At 41.6% G+C, this 18,998-nt stretch overlaps 1 protein-coding gene across 1 annotated transcript in view; it reads left to right on the plus strand.

Annotated features, from left to right (window-relative positions):
• LOC141176271 (WD repeat-containing protein 18-like) overlaps positions 1–5,870 on the plus strand; it is a 64,398-nt gene extending 58,528 nt beyond the window's left edge. Inside the window, exon 10 of the mRNA XM_073660230.1 lies at positions 3,152–5,870. Coding sequence (XP_073516331.1) covers positions 3,152–3,277 — 126 coding nt within the window. The 3' untranslated portion in view covers positions 3,278–5,870. The remainder of the gene's footprint in view (positions 1–3,151) is intronic.
• Positions 5,871–18,998: the final 13,128 nt, after the last annotated feature.

Consider the following 18,998-nt stretch of genomic DNA (forward strand, 5'->3'; position numbering starts at 1 on the left):
AGTCTTTAAAAAATTCCAGACTCTGGAAGACCTACCGCTTGTACTGGCAACGTCCCTCATGTTGGTGTTACGGGGAACGGTTGCCCGCTTTCTGTCTGCGGCCACCATACTGCTTCTTCCTGCCTGTTGGGGTACTCTGCCTCCCTCCCTCTGTGTGCTGCTGCCCTCACTCTGCATGTCCTCCTGCCACGTTGGGTCAGTTACTAGATCATCCACCACCTCCTCCTCTTCCACTTGCGCACCACGATCCTCCTCCTCACTTCCTGGCAATTGTGTCTCGTCATCGTCCTCCTCTTGTGACAAATTGCCAGCGTCTACTTCCTGTGGCTGTGGCTGTTCAAATATTTGGGCATCGCTACATGGAATCTCCTCTTCCACCACTTCAAGCGTAGCAGGTGAGGGGCACAAATCTGGAAATGGACCAGTGAACAGCTCTTCAGAGTGTCCAAGTGTGGGATCAGTTGCTTTCTGACGACACTCGGCATGGTGGGAGGAAGGAGCATCAGGGTGAGGAGGAGTATGCGGTCGAGACTCACGGCTACTAAGAGTTGACCGTGTGGAAGTCAGACCGGAGGTGGTGGTGCCCAGGTAACTGGAAGTATTTTCTGCTATCCAATTAATAACCTGTTCACACTGATCAGTTCGCAATACTGGTGTTGTTCTGTGCTTCCCTAGTAATTCGATCAAGAAGTGGGAGCGAGAAGATGTGGCTGTTGGTTATGGCACATTTTCACCTTGGCCACGGCCCCGTCCTCTGCACACACCATCACCAGAACGTCCACTTCCACGTCCCTTGCCACGCGCCTTGCCCATTGTAAAGGAAGTAAAATAGCTTACACTCGCACTATCAATGGAAAAAGGGTAATAAAAAGTAGATTAGAACCGTGGAAGAGGAAAACCACAGTTCTATTTCTCTGGCCTACACCCGACTCTTTTAAACAATCAGAACAATCAGGGATAAACTATTACTGTTTTTCTTTACGGAAAAAATACCAAAACCTGAATAATAGAGATTTTTTACCGTGGAATGGCAAAACCACAGTTATTGTTTACTGGGGTATACCATAGAATTTTAAATATATATATTTGCGGAAAAACAGTGAGCGACACACTCAAACTGTTTTTTTTTAGATACAAAAGGCCCACAACTGGATAGTACAGAGATTTGACCCGTGGAAATGCAAAACCACACTGGGATTTGTCGGGCCTACAACAGACTATTTTCAACAGATATATTTTTGTGTCAGAACAATCAGGAGACGCTACTGTTTTTCTTTAAGGCCAAAAAAGCGAAAAGCAGGATAATAGAGATTTTTTACCGTGGAACAGCAAACCCACAGTTATAATTTACTGGTGTATATACCAGACTTTTTTAAATGTATATATTTGCGGCTGGACAGGGATTCGACTTTCAGGCACGGGGGTGGCTGCTGTAACCGCACCCCCAGGACTTACTGACAGTAGCTTGGCAGGGGGTGTGATTACTTTGACCGGTTTCCATACACAGAGTTGTGACTGAATTTGCACCACCCAACCAGGATTGAACACCGAATGCTGCCGGGAGGAATAAAGTTCATTTCCTCTCGGCATTGGGGCTCTAAGTGGAAGTGCCGGGCAGGTTCAGAGCACTATAACCCCCATATCTGCAGGTTAATAGCATTTTTTCATGTGACAGGTTCCCTTTTAAGGCCATGTGCACACATTGAGTATTTGGTGAGTTTTTTTTACCACAGTATTTGTAAGCCAAAACCAGCAGTGGGTAAAAAATGCAGAAGTGGTGCACATCTTTCTATTATACTTCTGACTGTTTAACTCTTGGTTTTTACTTACAAATACTGATGTAAAAAAGCTCACCAAATGCTCAACATGTGTACATGGCCTCCTCAATCAGCCAAGACAGTTATGAGGGGATTGGAGTTGTAGGATCACTAATGTGAATGATGTGCACTGCTCAAAAAAATAAAGGGAGCACTCAAATAACACATCCTAGATCTGAATGAATGAAATATTCTCATTGAATACTTTGTTCTGTACAAAGTTGAATGTGCTGACAACAAAATCACACAAAAATCCTCAATGGAAATCAAATTTATTAACCAATGGAGGCCTGGATTTGGAGTCACCCCCAAAATTAAAGTGGAAAAACATACTACTGGCTGATTCATCTTTGATGTAATGTCCTTAAAACAAGTCAAAATGAGACTCAGAAAGGGTGACGACTGTGACAACGGCAACTGCTGGGAAGTGTTCTTTAGAGCACAGAAACGACGAAATTATAGGGAACAGAAAGGCTGACGACAACGACTGCAGGAAAAACTGTCTCTAAAGAACACTTGCCAGCAGTCTCAATCGTCATCTTTTCTGTTCTTTAGAGAACAAAGGACGATGACAGTGTCCAAGGTCGTTAAGGGGTTAAAGGCGGAAAAAAGTACTGAAATGATTCTTCCTGATGTTTTTTTTATATGATGGTAAATTTGACAGTTTAGCAAGAGTGTGTTGTTTTTTATATCCACTGTAGATGCCATGTTTTTCAGATTATAAGACTCCCTTTTTTCCCCCCAAATTTGAGAGGAAAATGGGAGTGTGTTTTATAATTCAAATGTAGCTTACCTACTGCAGTGGAGCAGGGGTCATAGGAGGCCGGCGGTGGTGGCAGGAGTGGGGGGATTCTGTGGCCTTGTGCTGGAAGGTGGGTGTGTCCAGGCAGTGTGAGGCTGCGGGCCATGAGCTTTCATAAAAAGCTGGCCGGTGAGGGGAGTAGATTTCCCTGTGGTGGGCTTTGGGCAAAATAGCCGCCGGAGGCGACGCATGCGCAGATTGAGATTTTAGAGCTAACATTTAATGAGAGGCCAGGGCCTGCAGCCTCCCAGCATGTTGCCCGCAGCAACGTCCCTGCCTATTGTGACCCCGTTCCCCCTCAACCACCCCCACCACCCGTAAGCTACTGTAAAATCGGACTGTAAGACACACCACCATTTCATTTAAAGTCCGTAAAATACAGTATATGGAAAATTGATAAAAAAAAATTACATTTAAAATAGAACCTGATTTTAAAGAATAGGTTACTTTCTGATGACTAATTCCCTATAAAATGAATATTTTGTCATTTGTATTCCATTGTCATGCTACTATTTTTATTTTTTCCCTCCAGAACCTCTCTGGCATTGTAGAACAGCTTCGATCTAGGACCTCAGAACTCGAGGATGAGCTAAATATGGTGCGCAAGATAAATAAAGATCTGTTTGACTTCTCAGCTAACATCATTACAAAAACTTGAAGTGTTTAATGGGTTGTAATTATTACCTTTTTTGTGCTTCTTTCCAGCAAGTATATCTTCATGAATTTTGGTTTTTAATATCCCTCCCCTCCCCGCTTCGCCTTCTAGGAGTATCGTAGTATTGAAGTCCTTATGTATTTTAGTTGTTTTTGTCTATTAGTTCAAGGATTTTGTTGACTTAATGTTGAACTTTCTCTATGGTATCTGATGTTCACAGAATATTGCTCAGTGGTACCACTTTTTAAATTTCTCCTGCAAATGCAGATTGGCACAGGGCTAGTGGGTTTTTATATTGTAGTATTTAATTCAATCACACCTAATTTCTCAAATATGAAAAATAAAATGGCCAACTGTAGCCATGTCAAAAGGGATGAAAACCTTTGTCATGTCATATATGGAATAAATTGCAAAGAAGGGGATCAGTTGCTGGATCATTTACTTGCTAAAATAAAAGCTGTTATGCTAGGAGTTATCTTTTATAATGAAACCTGAAGAATCTCATTATAGTAAATGGAATTCTTCAAAAGCAGTTTGTCCATCATGTGATGGATCCATCCCTGACTTGACTAACGTTTTTTTGTTCCTATGACAGACCATTACAAATTTTGTAATGCAGATGTGAAGATAGCAGGCTAGTTACAGGCATATTTTAAAACCATGAATTATGTGAGTGGCATTCATATTAATAAAAAAAAAATTCTAATTGAGATTCACTAGATCAATCATTTTTATATTGGGCTATGTCCCCACAATCATGAACCAGCAGCCCTTTGGACGCAGCAGATTTTCGCTGCTTTCTAATGTCGCACTTGTTTTGTCAGTACGTGTAATGACATTCAATTTGTCGAAATCTGCAGCAGAGACTGGTGTTTCTGCTACAGAAATATACATGCTACAGCTCGTAAACCTGCGCTGCGGGTGGGTTTTTAAACACCGTCAAAAAACGAGCACAAGGAGCATGGGATTTCTATAAATCCCATCCACTGTCCTTGTACTGTAGAACGCAGCATTTTGGACACAGCCCCTGATTGTGGGCACACAGCCTTACAGATTAAAAAAAAGTGGACACATGCTCTCACACAGCTTTATATTTTCTGTAATAGATCTATAGTTAAATAAAAATCTCAGGTGTTAAAAAATATAGATTTCCTCTGAGATTCGTCACCATTTTGGCAAGAAATATATGGTCTAAAAATACAACAGTGTAAATGTACCATTTGACACCACTTAAACAATGTCTAAGTACATGTCCAAAGAATATGTAGCATAGTGTGACCAAAAATCTATGGCATACTTCCTTTAACTTTTTTTTTTTTCATAAATTCCCTATTTATGATCTTTTTCATTAGGGTAGTTCATGGGAAAAGTAGGGATGTGTGAAACATTTTGGGTACAATATAAAATACAAAAAATGTACTTCACAACATGAATTGTTTTTTCTCTACTTATTGTCAAATAAACTTTTTAAGTGAATTGTGCCAATATTTACTAACTTAAAGATTCACTGTGATGCATCCTATTGGAATATAGTCAGACATGTGAACTTTACAAAAGCTACTACTGCTCAGCTAATTCTACACAAGCTGGACTCCTGACCACACACTTATTTATACTTCTGAAGCAATACAATAAGCCTACTTTTGTAATTCAAACTACACAAAACTTTCCTCCTTTTTTGGTGGCATGACAACCACATTGAGGACTGAAATCTCAGAGCTTGTATGGTGTGAAATGTAATTGAAGAAAATCTAGTTCTACACATTCAAAGCAGTGATGATCCACTTTAGACCTTGCCTCCTGATCAAGACCAATACCTCAGAAATCCATGGTGATTGTGTTTTATGGTTCTTTCCTTTGAGAGGAGTTTGTACTTCTTCAAACAAAGTGAGTGTGTATGTGCTGGTTTATAATTTATAAACCAGCACAATCACATATTTATAATTTCCTAAATAAATTGAAATAGTATTCTGTCTATAAGGCTGCGTTTTTTAAGCGTTTCTGCTGCGGATTAAACGCTTGGTAGAAGGTCTGCCATGTTCCCCAATGATAACCCGCAGCGGAAATTTCCGCAGCATGTGCACAGCACATGCAGATTATCATTGCGAAAAAATTATTATACCAATTATTTTGCGGAAGCGCTGCGTTTTCGCCACCATTGGGTTGAGGTCTAGGGACTGTAGGGGTCAATCTGTAAAGGACATATTGATATTCATGCTATGGCAACTCCATTTTGTCTGCTTGCTTCAAAATCATGTTATTATACTCTTTGCATAACATACATTGTTTCCTTCTTTCCTCTTGATTCACAAGCAACTTTCCCACACTAACCTTTTCTCTCAGGAACATTCTATGAGACACCCTGCTCCTGTTATCTAGCTACTCTCAGCCGGGATGTACGACTTTGTAACTTTCCACCATGTACCGAACTAACGATAATATGACCATATGTGTATTTCCGAAATAATTGTACTAACATTGGTTCAAGCTTGTAGTATGGCTGAAGGTGATTGGACATTAATGAAATCAAAACAATGTAAAATGCTAAGTAGAAATAAACGGGGTTAGAGAGATTCTTGAATCCCCCCATACAGAACTTTGCCTCCGTCTGGTTTTCTATTGGATTGCAATCAACATAATTTGACACTCACTTGGTCAACCGTGAAGGGACGTTTGTGCCCTCCCTCAACAAATCCAGCACTTAAACTTGATTGAACTATTTCTGCACCAATCTTGACGCATGTTTCGGGTCATTGTCCTGCTGAAACCCTGTTGTCCTTTTCAAACCCATAGTACTCGAATGTACCAAGTAACTCATGTTGTAGGATACTCACATATAGCTCAGCATTGAGACCACAATCGATCCTGGTCAAATATCCAATGCCTTTGGCTGTGAAACAACCCCATATCATTATCCTTCCTCCACCGAACTTGACAATTCCTTTGATTTCTTGATCAATTAGCCCCTTTTCCTTTGTTTCTTCCAGACCCATTTGCACCCATCAGAGCCTAGTCTATTGGCTTGTCTCATTGCTCCAAATCACCTGTTTTCGATCTTCTACGATCCACTTTTTTGCAAACTCGAGCCAACGCTTCTTATGATGATATTGAAGTTGAGGCTTCTTCACCTTTTTTTTTTTTTTTTTTCAAACCACCATTCCAGACTTGTGTGATGTGCATTTGCACAGATATCTGTGATCTCACTATTATAAAGCATACGAACCACCTCCACAGCCATGTTTGTAGCGACAGAACTGATAGATCTTGTGATGAGCTGACTTGTTGGCTCTGATATTTTGCCTGGACATCCACCTCTTGACTTTTGAATGGATGGACAGACTTCATTTCATATTGTTCCAATTGTTATGTCACCCCCATGATGCAGTTTGGCAATTTTCTTGGCCAAAGACCGCAATCAATGAGCTGGATGATGCTGTTTCTCTTTACTTCGGAAGTCTTCATGGCTGCTTTTCAATTCGAACTAGTAACCTTTTGCTTTGAAATAAACACAATTTCACACTGAGCTATTAGGGAATATGAGAACAGGTTGTAATTTGTAGTATACAAGAAGAAAAAGATTTTTCTACCACTAGTAGCAAAACCGTAACAATGCAGTGAGATGACAAGAATCTGCATAACTAATCATATGCTAAGTAGTTGCTAGTCAAATTTATGTATGAGATAGCCAAGATGACTGTGTATAAAATGATGGTAGCCTCACGTTCAAAGCAGTAGTGCATGGTAAGATATGGAGCCTGGTAGTTAAAAGTTCTTAACATTGATATATTGCTCGTCACTGTAGATAGATATCAATACAAAAAGGCTTTAAAGAACAGCACCATTAAATTACGATGGGTGCTACACCTCCATACAAATGTCCAGGTTGTTCCACAATATAGGTAAAAAAAAAAAAAAAAAAAAAAGGCAGCACTCCCATAGGAAAATTTCTTTTGAAAAAATGGATTTTTATTCCGCCCACATGGCAATGTTTGGGTTCATAGAACCTTTCTCAAGCAAAGTAAAAGTGCTACTAGTGAGGTGTGTATATATAGTCTTAGAGTACAATCAACATAATCACATTTCATTAAGTGCAATCATATTCTAAATTTTCATAATACAAATATAAGTAAGTCATCATATGGACAAGTTCCATTAATTGAATACATGTGCAAAAATCAAAATCATAGTGCAAACATAATTTAATGCACTAAGCACTTTATTCTAAATAATTAAATTCAAGTCCAGGTGCATTTCATAATCATGAGAGGGCGACTCACCCAGCAACAATCATATCCACAGTACACAGACATGCTGCACCACACTGTTCTCGGCATCCTATGCATCTCGCTGTGCATGTCCGCTCTGACGCAGGAACAGTCTTCTTAAAAGAAACAATTAGATTAGAGAGCTGCCAATGACATCACGGCCGCGCATCCATACTCCGCACATTGATATTGCGGTCGCCATCTTAGAACATGGAATTCTCATCCCAAGGTGCCAATACATGTTCCATCTCTTTCTGACATTACCAGTGTCTATTTTAGAGATCATACACTGCACTGCCTACCTCCTAATCCTTTATTGCCACTTTTTAGGAATCAGGGAATTGTATTACGACCCACATTATCCATCCAAGGATTTCACCATTTCTGGGTACGTCCCAAGAGATAACTACCGGTATCAGCAGGCAAAACTGTGGTTTTGGTGGTTGTAGATTGGTTAAGTAAAATGATTCAACTTTGTCGCATTACTGGCACTTCCACATGCCAAGACTCTTGTTCAGGTGTTTATAAATGAGATTGTGAAGCTTCACGGGGTTCCCTCTGATGTGGTGTCAGATCGGGAGACCCAATTTGTTATCAAGTTCTGGAAAGCGTTCTGTTCTCAACTGGGGCTGCAACTGTCCTTTTCCTCTGCCTTTCAGCCTCAGTCGAATGGGCAGACAGAGCACATTAAGCAGAAGCTGGAGACTTACCTCGTGTTTTGTCTCTGAAAACCAGGAGGATTGGGCATCTTACCGCTGGCAGAACTGTCTATTAGTAATTGCCAAGAATCTACCAGCATGTCACTGTTCTTTGGTGCATACAGTTTTCATCCACAGTTTGGTACTTTTAGTGGGAGAGGGGCTTTGGGAGTTCCGGAGCTGGAATGTTTTGCTTCGTCGCTCTCCTCTGTGTGGCTGGGGGTTTTGAGTAATTTGAAGATCATGGGTGACAGATACAAAAGTATGGCCGACAGGAAACGCTTGCCAGGTCCGGACCTGTGTGTGAATGACTTTGTGTGGTTGTCTGCCAGGAATATCAAGTTGAAGGTTCCTTTCTGGAAGGTGGAACCTAGATTTATTGATCCCTATAAAATAACCGCCGTCATTAACCCAGCAGCGTTTCGTCTTGAGCTACCTCAGGCCCTTAAGATCCACAATGTCTTTCGCAGGTCTCTGCTCAAGAAATATGTAGAACCTCTTGAGTCCTCTTCCGTACTGTCGCCCCCAATCATGGTTGATGGTAATTTGGAGTTTCAGATTTCAAGGATTGGAGATTCTCTTCTCCAGGCATTACGGACGCCTTAATCCTTATTCCTTTAGGACCCAGCGGTGACCTCCCTCCTGCTGATTGACGCACCCTAGCCTAAGAGTTAAAAATACTCAGTTTGCTCCAGGGAATCGCCGGTGATACTTCTATGTACTTTTGTGCAGGCTTGGAGCACTAGCAGTCGGTTAGCTTCTTCTCTGGTGCCCTTGGAGGACAGTTGGCGTTAATCCTCTGGTGTTTGCTCAAGATAAGTTTACCCCCCTTTGTTTGTCTACCTTGTTGCCTTTAGTTTGTAGTGGGGCCTGACCAGTACTCACCCCTCCCTAGCTAGGGCCAAGCCACATCCGGGCTTAGGTTGGCGATGGGTGTGGAACCTATATAGGGATGGTAGGGTAGGCTGGGTGTTTATTAGGTCTGCCTTGGAGTATCCACTCCCCCTTTCCCTGGTGTTTGGGCTTCCTTCCCCTCTTCCCTTTGTGTTGCACTTAGTCTTTCCCACACCTTGGGGATGGGATTGAGAGTAAAGTGTCACTTTGTTGACACCAAACTACCATATTAAAACCTGATCTTGACATTACAATATTGCAGAATGATTTGGACTAAATGACCGAATGAGCAAAACTTGGCAGATGAGGTTTAATGTAGAGTAATGCATTTTTTACAGGAAAATCCATTTTGGCTTTGTTTTTGTAAGTTTTATTGTTTGTCCATAAAAGTGGTGTAATCCTCTGACAACGTTGTTCACAGCGATCACAATGTGTAAGAAATAGACATTCCTCACATGTAATAAAGCTGTCAAACAGTCGCAAATCATGCACACGGGCGCGATTCAACCATATCACCGAGCAGCTGTAAATACTTGGAGCTCGGCCCGAGCATACTCGGACAGAACATACTCGCTCAACACTACTATGAACGTCAAAGTGATGCCACAGAGAAATATAACTCCTCCTTAAAAAAAAAGAAAAAAAAAGTCTTTCATAAAAACCAAAACTGGCAATGGCAATAAAGAGTTAAGATGGAGTCACAGTGTGCTCTATCATGCATTATTTTCGGCTGTATATGCTTAGCTGAGGCGGGTTTTCAAAGCGTACTCCAATCAACTACATCTGGCTGGCTGCCTCCAATAGGCATATACGGCCGAAAATGATAAGATGGAGTCACAGTGTGCTCGGTTGTGTATCATTTTTGGCTGTATATGCCTATTGGAGGCAGGCAGGCGAAAATAATGCATGATAGAGCACACTGTGACTCCATCTTAACTCTTTATAGGCCTTTATGACACTTTTTTTTTTTTTTTTTTCACTTTTCTATTGTCACGTTCCAGGAGTCCCATTTTTTTTTTTTTTTTTTTTTTTTTTTTTTTGCATGAGTTATATTTCTCAGTGGCATCGTTTTGACATTCATAGTACTTATGTATTTATTTTATAAGGGAAGGGACGATGCTTTACATAACAAGAGATGATACTGTGTAATAATGGGACAGCACTGTACATAACAGGATGCTATATAATAAGGATGGCGCCATGATGATATGTAATAAGGCATGGTAAGAGAAAACTATGTAATTAAGGATGGCACAATATATAACAAGAAAGTACACTATATACTTAATCAGGTATCCGTTTGAAGTGTCGGTTTGCTGCCTGATTATTTTTTTCTTGGACAGCACACAGACCCATTGAGTATGTCCTATTGTAATCCTCATCGGATCAGAAATAGACATGCTCTGAGTCTCGCAGATCTAATTTTCATATCTGTGATTTTCAAGGATATGTGAATGGTTCCATAAACAGCCCCCAAAGGGTGGAGATGCACTTCAGATTCTCAATAGGGCAGGAAGGCCACTTGGGACAAGTTTACACTGTGCAGACAGGACGGCCATTGGGACAGGTTCAGGCAGTGTCGACAGGACGGCCTCAGGGACAGGTTCTGGCTATGTCAACGGGACGGGCAACTAGACTGGACCGTGGGACTCCGGATAAGGGACACAGGATAACTATAGCAGGCTAGGGACGGGGGACCTGGCAACATATCATTGCTCACACTCCCACCTACATAACTATAGTGGTTGCTCAGGCACCACCCAACAACTATTGGCTGGGAGACACCTTGCAGGTGAACACATTATCAAAATTTCTGTCAGCTGGGAACATTTTGCCATGTGTACAACACAGTGCTGCGTGCACAGCAGAGGACCCGGAAGCACGCTGGAGAGTTTGGGGCAGGGAACGTGCCGGGGGCTGCACCAAGGGCCGGCTCGGTGAGTAAACCGGTGTCCCAGCACTGAGGGAGAAGGGGAGTGTGTGCAGGGGTGCCGGACATAGTGTTACATATGGGAGGAAGAACTGGGACCTGGAGATCGCCAGCGCATCGGCAGCGACCACTAGGGGATACAAATTGGGGAACCTTGTGGTTCAGTCTGGACACCAACAGATCGACTTTGTGAGTTCCCCATCTGAGGCAGATCGTCGAAAACTGACTGGTTTGGGGACCATTCGCCTGATGAGGCCCTCTTGGCTGAGAAAGTCAGCGGCCCAGTTGTCCACTCCTGGGGTGTGCATTGCTGAGATTACCAGTACGTTCTGTTCAGCCCATGACCGGATCTAAGCCACCTCTGACATCACTGCTCGACTTCGATTTCCTCCTTTGTGGTTGATGTATGCCACCTCCGTGGCTTTGTTGGATTGGACTCGTATAGAATGGCATGTGATAATGTTCTGCCAGAAGAAGAGCAAGGAGGATTGCTTTGAGTTCCAAAATGTTGATGGGAAGGGATGATTCCTGAACTTTTTATCAGCCCTGGACTGTTAGGTCATGAAAAACTGCTCACCAACCGAGCAGACTGGCATCCGTTGTTACGACCTTCCAACACATTGCCAGAAACTATCTTCCATGACGGATGAGGAGGTGAGCGTCTCCATCATTCCAGGGACTTCTTAATCTGGAGGAAGGAAGTGTGACAAGCAGGTCCAAAAAGTGAGTGGACTTGTCCCATCTTGATAGAAGAAAGAGCTGTAGAGGACATGTATGGAACTGAGCGACTGAAACGGTTTCAATTGATGCTACCATCTTGCCCAGCATGCTCATGCAGATCTGGAGAGCATGGGGAGGGATATCTGAGAGAACAAATTCCATGTAGTAGGGCCGAGTACTTTTCTTCGAGCAAAAAAACACCTGCCCTTGCGATGTCAAACAGCATTCCCAGGAAAACTATGCATTGGGCCGGCATCAGAGATGACTTCGAACTGTTGATGATCCAGCCGAGGCAAGAAAGGGTGTCCAGAGTGATCTGCAGCCTCTTGCAACATGCTGAGGGGGGTAAAGCCTTGATCATAATGTCGTCCAAATAAGGGATGACAAGAACGCCTTCGAGAAAACACTGGGTGCTGTGGCTAGGCCAAAACGCAGTGCTGTGAATTGAAAGTGAGCTTCCTGGACTGCGAAATGGAGGCACCTCTGGTGAGGTGGGAAAATGTGAATGTGCAGATAGACATCCTGAATGTCTATCGAGCATAGGAAATCCTCAAGCTCCATTAAAGCTTTCACCGTCCAAAGGGACTCCATCCTGAAGTGAGGCAGACGAACGTGTGTGTACAATAATTTTCGATTCAGGCTGGGGCAAACAGAGCCATCCTTCTTTTGGACCATACACAGGCTTGAATAAAAACCCGAAAAACGTTCCTGTGAGTGAACAGGAATGATAACGTCTGCCTTGTAGAGCGAATCGATAGCCTTAAAGAAGCCGGTAATGAGAAGGGGGTTCTTTGGAGGGTAGAACTCTAAAAAATGAAATTGTGGGAGGGTGGAAATTCTGTCTTATAGCAGTAGAAGACTACGTCCCAGACCCAAGCATAATCGACTACTGAGAGCCACCCGTCCCAGAACCGAAGAAGATGGCTGTCCACCCTGAGAGACTCCCCAGGTGGAGGGCACCCCGTCATGCTGAAGAGAATTTGTTGGATCCGGGCCTGGAGGACCGGCCCTGGTGGGTTTGTAAACGCCAGGAGGGGGCTGACTTGAAGTAGGGTCCTCTCTTTTCCTGGCAGACCAGAGATTTGACTTGGCGTTTCTGTTATGGACTGAAAATTTCCGAAAGGAACGAAACTGGATCATGCGTCTCTTGGGAGGTGGACATTTGTTCTGTTGCAGAAGCAAAATACTCTTTCCCCCGTGCCATCCAAAATGATTTTGTCCAACTCTTCACCACCCTGGAGGCTGCGTCCATGTTCCATGTTGCCAGCTGCAAGGGCTGAACAGGCTACTGTGTCGAGAGAAGCTGAAAGGAGGTAATACTATATGTCCAATCTCATGCACTAGATCCACTAATTCAGTAGCGGGATTGCTCGACAGAATACCTTGCTAAAGTACTTTTTCCCAGGCTGAAACCGACTTGGATACCCATGTTGCGGCCAAGGACGGGCAAAGGGCCGAACCCACGGCCTTGAGGCCAGACTTTGCCAGAGCCTCGTTGTACCAGTCAGAAGGATCCTTCAGTGAGACCCCATCAGAAAGGGGGGTCCCTGAGTTTAGGGATACAGGTGAAAAAAATGTGCCAGAGAGCGTTGCTGGGGATAGAGGGCTGCTGCCCGGTGGCAGAGCTTACTCAGGTCCTGGATCCTGTGCCCTCGCGAATCTGGAGAAAATGGTGGACCAGCAGTGAGCTGCTGGGTTCATGGGAGCTGGAGATCCTGCAGCGGTTATGGATGAGCTGACAGCTATAAGATGGTGCCACAAAGAAGAAGAGGAAGAGGCGGTGTCAGAAAGTGCACAGAGTTCTCGTGCATCTAAATGAGAGGCACACCCTGATAGGCTAACAGCGGTGGTTGGAGGGACGGGGCAGAGCCGAAGTGTGCAATTGGCCGAGCTGCCAGGGGCTTTATGAATTTAAAAGCAAGGCCACCGACGAGAACCAGGGAAGCGTAAAGGCTGCAGCTGGTTAAGGAGGATGGGGAACTAAGTAGCGGAAGGGATAGGAGAAATTCCCAATCTGCAAACAGGTCTTTTTACTTTCTTAACTGCCACGGATTAGCCTGGGAAGATCTTGTTTGATACCTGTCTTGAAGATCCCGAATCCTTCTTTGCAGGCCGATAATCGAGAACGATCATCAGACGTCCCAGACGCTGACTATCGGCTGGCTGGAAGGTAACAGATATGTCTTCCCTCCGCTGCTCAATAAATATAAATTAATCAGTCTCTGTGACTCTCTTAATTTTATGGCTATATACACACGTTGCGCTTTTGCTGCCTTTTTTCCGCACAAATTTGTTGTGGAAAATATGCAGCGTTTTACAATACAATCAAAGTGAATGAGATTTCTGAAGTCTCATGCACACATTGCTTATTTTTTCCTAGCAGTGTTTTTCACGCATAATAATGAGGACAAAAATACGCAACAAAAGCGCATGTAGATAAAGACGGCAAAAACACATTTTAGGCAGCTTTTTCCTGCCAACAGAATTTTCTGCTGCAAACCCTGAAAGTGTGCACATAGCCTTAGTCCCTGTTCTGTGCCCCCCATTCACTATAAGCCCCTGATAGCATCATAATAAATTAGGGGGCGGGTGAAGATGTTATCAGGGTCTAATATCTCACTCTCCATTTTCATAGAATGTCTATACATTTGATTGAGGCAGTAGCATCTGCCATCAGAGTACATTCTACCTTTTTCTAACCTTTCTCTTGACATTATTTGCATATTTTTGGTTTCCCTTTCTTCTGCATTTGCACTTTAGCAAGACACATTTTTGTGTTTTTTCATACCTTGTTTTGCACATGCCATATATTATTATTATTTATTTATATAGCACCATTGATTCCATGGTGGTGTACATGAGAAGGGGTTGCATACAAAATAAAGATATCACTTAGTCTATGTGCCCACGATGCTGAATTGATACGGATTTTTCCTGAGAGTTTAAAAAAAAAAAAAAAAGAATTAAAACATAAAAAAAAATAATAATTATACTTGCCTCTCCGGTGGCGTCCTTTGCCCTCGGCGTCCCGCGGTGTTCTGAAAGGACCTGTGGTGATGTCATAGTCAGCTGACGTCAGCGGACGCGTGACCATCACATGACTAAATGACGTCACCGCAGGTCCTTTCAGAACACCGCGGGACGCCGAGGGCAAAGGACGCCACCGGAGAGGTAAGTATAATTTTTTTTTTATTTTTTACGCTTTAATTCTTTTTTCTTTTTCTTTTTTTTTTTTTTAACTAATGGTACCCGGCTCTGGAGGTGAGTCTCCTCTTTTCCAGACTCGGGTACCATCCGTGCATTGAACCTCATAACCTCTGCATGTTATGTGGTTCAGTGCAAGTCAATGGTGGAGATTTCGCCGTGATTACGCACAATAAATGATTGTGTTGCAGATTTTTCCGCAATGATAATCCGCAGTGGAAATTTTCGCAGCATGTGCACAGCACATGCCGATTATCATTGCGGAAACATGGCAGTCAACTTAACAATCATTTTTAATGCATTTTCGCGGTGGAAATGCCGCCAAGGAAACTCATTAAATCCGCATCGTGGGCCTTACAGTAACAAACAAACAATGATAGACTGGTACAGAGGGTAGATAGAGGCCCCTGCCCTTGCAGGCTTACTATATTGCACTTTGGCACTTTAGTTGCAGTGGTATTATTGTTTACATGCAAACAGCATATAACTTACTGACTCAATGACCATTGTGATAACCCTTTACAAGTATATGGCCACATCTCTCTTGATATTTGTGCAATAATGTTTTGTATTGTCTTTTACTTTGTCACTCTGATCACTATATTGAACATTCAAAGACTTGCCCACTAGATGGCGCCATTGGACACCAATGTGTCTATCTTTATACATATATACGTATCTTGTTAGTGAATCAGCGTACAGGTCCTCTGTATTAAGCATTTATACTTACCTGTGATTTACATTATGCATTTATAAGTACGAGTATTGTACCTGCCCAGGCTTTACACTGCTCTTGTTCCACTTTATTACTATTGTTTTATGAATTTTTTTTGTTGAGTATAATAAAGATTTATTGATTTTATTTGGGTTTGTTTTGCTTTCCTTTTCTTGGATATATTGTATTCTTTTGGAAGCATCCCTATTGATTATTGGTCACTATTTGGGTATTTACATTTCTAATTGGCGTTATTTGCTATTATTATTATTATTACACCTACTACATATTGGGATAGGATCTTGGAGATGGGAACACCCCTTTAAGTGTTTAAAAGAAAACCAGTCTTCTGTCCATAGTAACCAGTTAGCGCTCTGCTTTCATTTTTTAAATCGTTCTGGTAAAATAAAAGCTGCACTGTGCTTGGTTGCTATTGGAAACAATAACAGTTTTTCTTTAAGATAGTTTTGATAAATGAGGCCCATGAGGTCCTGCAACGGAACTATAGAAGTATATCATGAGTCATATATCTTACATTCCAGTAAAGAAGGCTTTAAAGGGAATATGTCACCGGAAAATTGCCTATTGTTTAAATGTAATTTCTGTTACATTTATTATTTAATTTTATATTTCATATCACGATCTTTATTATCCAGTTCATGACTGGCCATTTACCCCCATTCCTAACCAGGGATATTTTCTGGTTTTATCATACATGCGCTTTTAACATCTCTATAATTTTTTCTCATTCAGATATTCAAATAATTGAATTGAATAGCACATTTTAATTTTGATGTCATTTTTATATTCCTTTTTTTTGCTGATATCTGGAAAAATGTAAAGAAAAATAAGGAAATACATGTCTATTTTTCACTTTTCTTTTATTTTTTAATGATCCGAAAGAACTGCTAAAAATATTTTAAATTGCGTTCCCCTTTCTTGAGAAATTATATATTTTTTAACTTATTTGACACACTGTGCCTCTCATAAGGTTTTAAAAGACATATGAGGTGGTTGGGGAGAGCATAGCAGAGCTGGTTTGGTTTTGTAGGGCCCAGGAGCTCTAGTTTCCCTCTGTACACCCAGTGACCACATGTTCACTGGGTCTGGAGGGGGAAGCAGGGTAAGTGTTTCCTAATCTGCATAGTGCTAGTTTAGTGCTAGTTGTATACAGAGATTGAAAAGGTAAACATGGTAATAAAGTATGTTCCTCTCGGAAGTCTGGCTGAGTGTGACAAACGGCTTCCCTCTCTACACTTTCATGATCTTGTAAAAGCTACTTAGATGTTTGATGTTTTAGAACTTTAGTACATAGATTTTAAAAGTCCCAGCAGTCCACTCTTATCAATGGGCAGGCCAGAAGCAGTTAAAAACCAAAACAAAATTTGGCCACAGGGGATATTTTAGACTTACACTTGCTGACATTCAAGAAGAGTCTACAGCAGGCTATTTATCATCAGAGTCAAGATCACAATGAAAGGTAACATTTCTATACACAGCTAATAAAACAGATTTACCATCTACAATAAGTGATGTCATAGCTCCCCCTCCCATCACAGTGATCTTTGTACCCGCTCATTAAATGCTTCAACAAAAAAGATAGGGCCTGAATAATTCTTTTACTGCTAATGTACATGTGGATTTCCTGATGTATCAGGAAGTTATTCTAAAAAAGCCCCAGTGACAAGTGAGAAAAACTGCAAGTCTATTATTTTTTAAAGATGGTGATATGAAAAAAACACTGTCAAAAAAATTGAAAAATATACAGCAAAAACCTGATTTAAACAAAAGTTAAATTTCTTATTACACATTCCTTTTAAAGATGGCTGACCATTGGTCCTCTATTTTGCACTGAGATTACTCTGAGAATGGAACAACTGATCAAGGTTACAACAATATTGAAAGTTTACATCTTTATTTTCACATTACTATTATAATAATCATGTTATTACTGTTTACATTATTCGCAAAAAATAGGGATATAGGGAATTAACTTATTCCTGACATGGCTATTTTAAGCTTTTTTTTGCATTTTTGTTTTTTGCTCTTCATCCAAGAGCCATAACTTTTTTAATTGCTCAGTCAACATACACACGTGGTCAAAATTGTTGGTACCCCTCGTTTAATGAAAGGAAAACCCACAATGGTCACAGAAATAACTTGAATCTGACAAAAGTAATAATAAATGAAAAATCTATGAAAATGAACAAATGAAAGTCAGACATTGCTTTTCAACCCTGCTTACACAAAATTTTTAAAAAAATTAACCTCATGAAATAGGCCTGGACAGAAATGATGGTTCTTCTTAACTTAATATTTTGTTGAACAACCTTTTGAGGCAATCAGTGCAATCAAACTATTCCTGTAACTGTCAATGAGACTTCTGCACCTCTCGACAGGTATTTTGGCCCACTTCTCATGAGCAAACTGCTCCAGTTGTCTCGTGTTTGAAGATTGCCTTTTCCAAACGGTATGTTTCAGCTCTTTCCAAAGATGCTCAATAGGATTTAGGTCTGGCTCATAGAAGGCCACTTCAGAATGTTTTCCTCTTAGCCATTCTTGGGTGTGTTTAGCTGTGTGTTTTGGGTCATTATCCTGCAAGACCCATGACGACTGAGACCAAGCTTTCTGACACTGGGCAGCACATTTCTCTCTAGAATCCCTTGATAGTCTTGAGGTTTAATTATACCCAGTACAGATTCAAGACACCCGGTGCCAGATGCAGCAAAGCAGCCCCAGAACATAACAGAGCCTATTCCATGTTTCACAGTAGGGACAGTGTTCTTTTCTTGATATGCTTCATTTTTCCATCTGTGAACATAGAGCTGATGTGCCTTGCCAAAAACTTCCATTTTTGTCTCATCTGTCCATAGGACATTCTAACAGAAGCTTTGTGGCTTGTCAGCATGTAGTTTGGCAAATTCCTGTCTAGCTTTTTTATGATTTTTTTTCAACAATGGTGTTCTCCTTGGTCGTCTCCCATGAAGTCAATTTTGGATCAAACCACGACGGATGGTGCGATCTGACACTGATGTTCCTTGAGCTTGAAGTACACCTTTTAAATGGACTCTTTTGTTACCATTCGTATTATCCGTCTCTTTGATTTGTCATCAATTTTCCTCCTGCGGCCACGTCCAGGGAGGTTGGCTACAGTCCCATAGATCTTAAATTTCTGAATAATATGTGCAACTGTAGTCACAGGAACATCAAGCTGCTTGGAGATGGTCTTATAACCTTTACCTTTAACATGCTTGCCTATAATTTTCTTTCTAATCTCCTGAGACAACTCTTTCCTTTA

The sequence above is a fragment of the Phyllobates terribilis genome, unplaced genomic scaffold, assembly GCF_046119375.1.
Source record: "Phyllobates terribilis strain yellow unplaced genomic scaffold, ASM4611937v1 Scaffold_22__1_contigs__length_20350403, whole genome shotgun sequence".
Lineage (NCBI taxonomy): Eukaryota > Metazoa > Chordata > Amphibia > Anura > Dendrobatidae > Phyllobates > Phyllobates terribilis.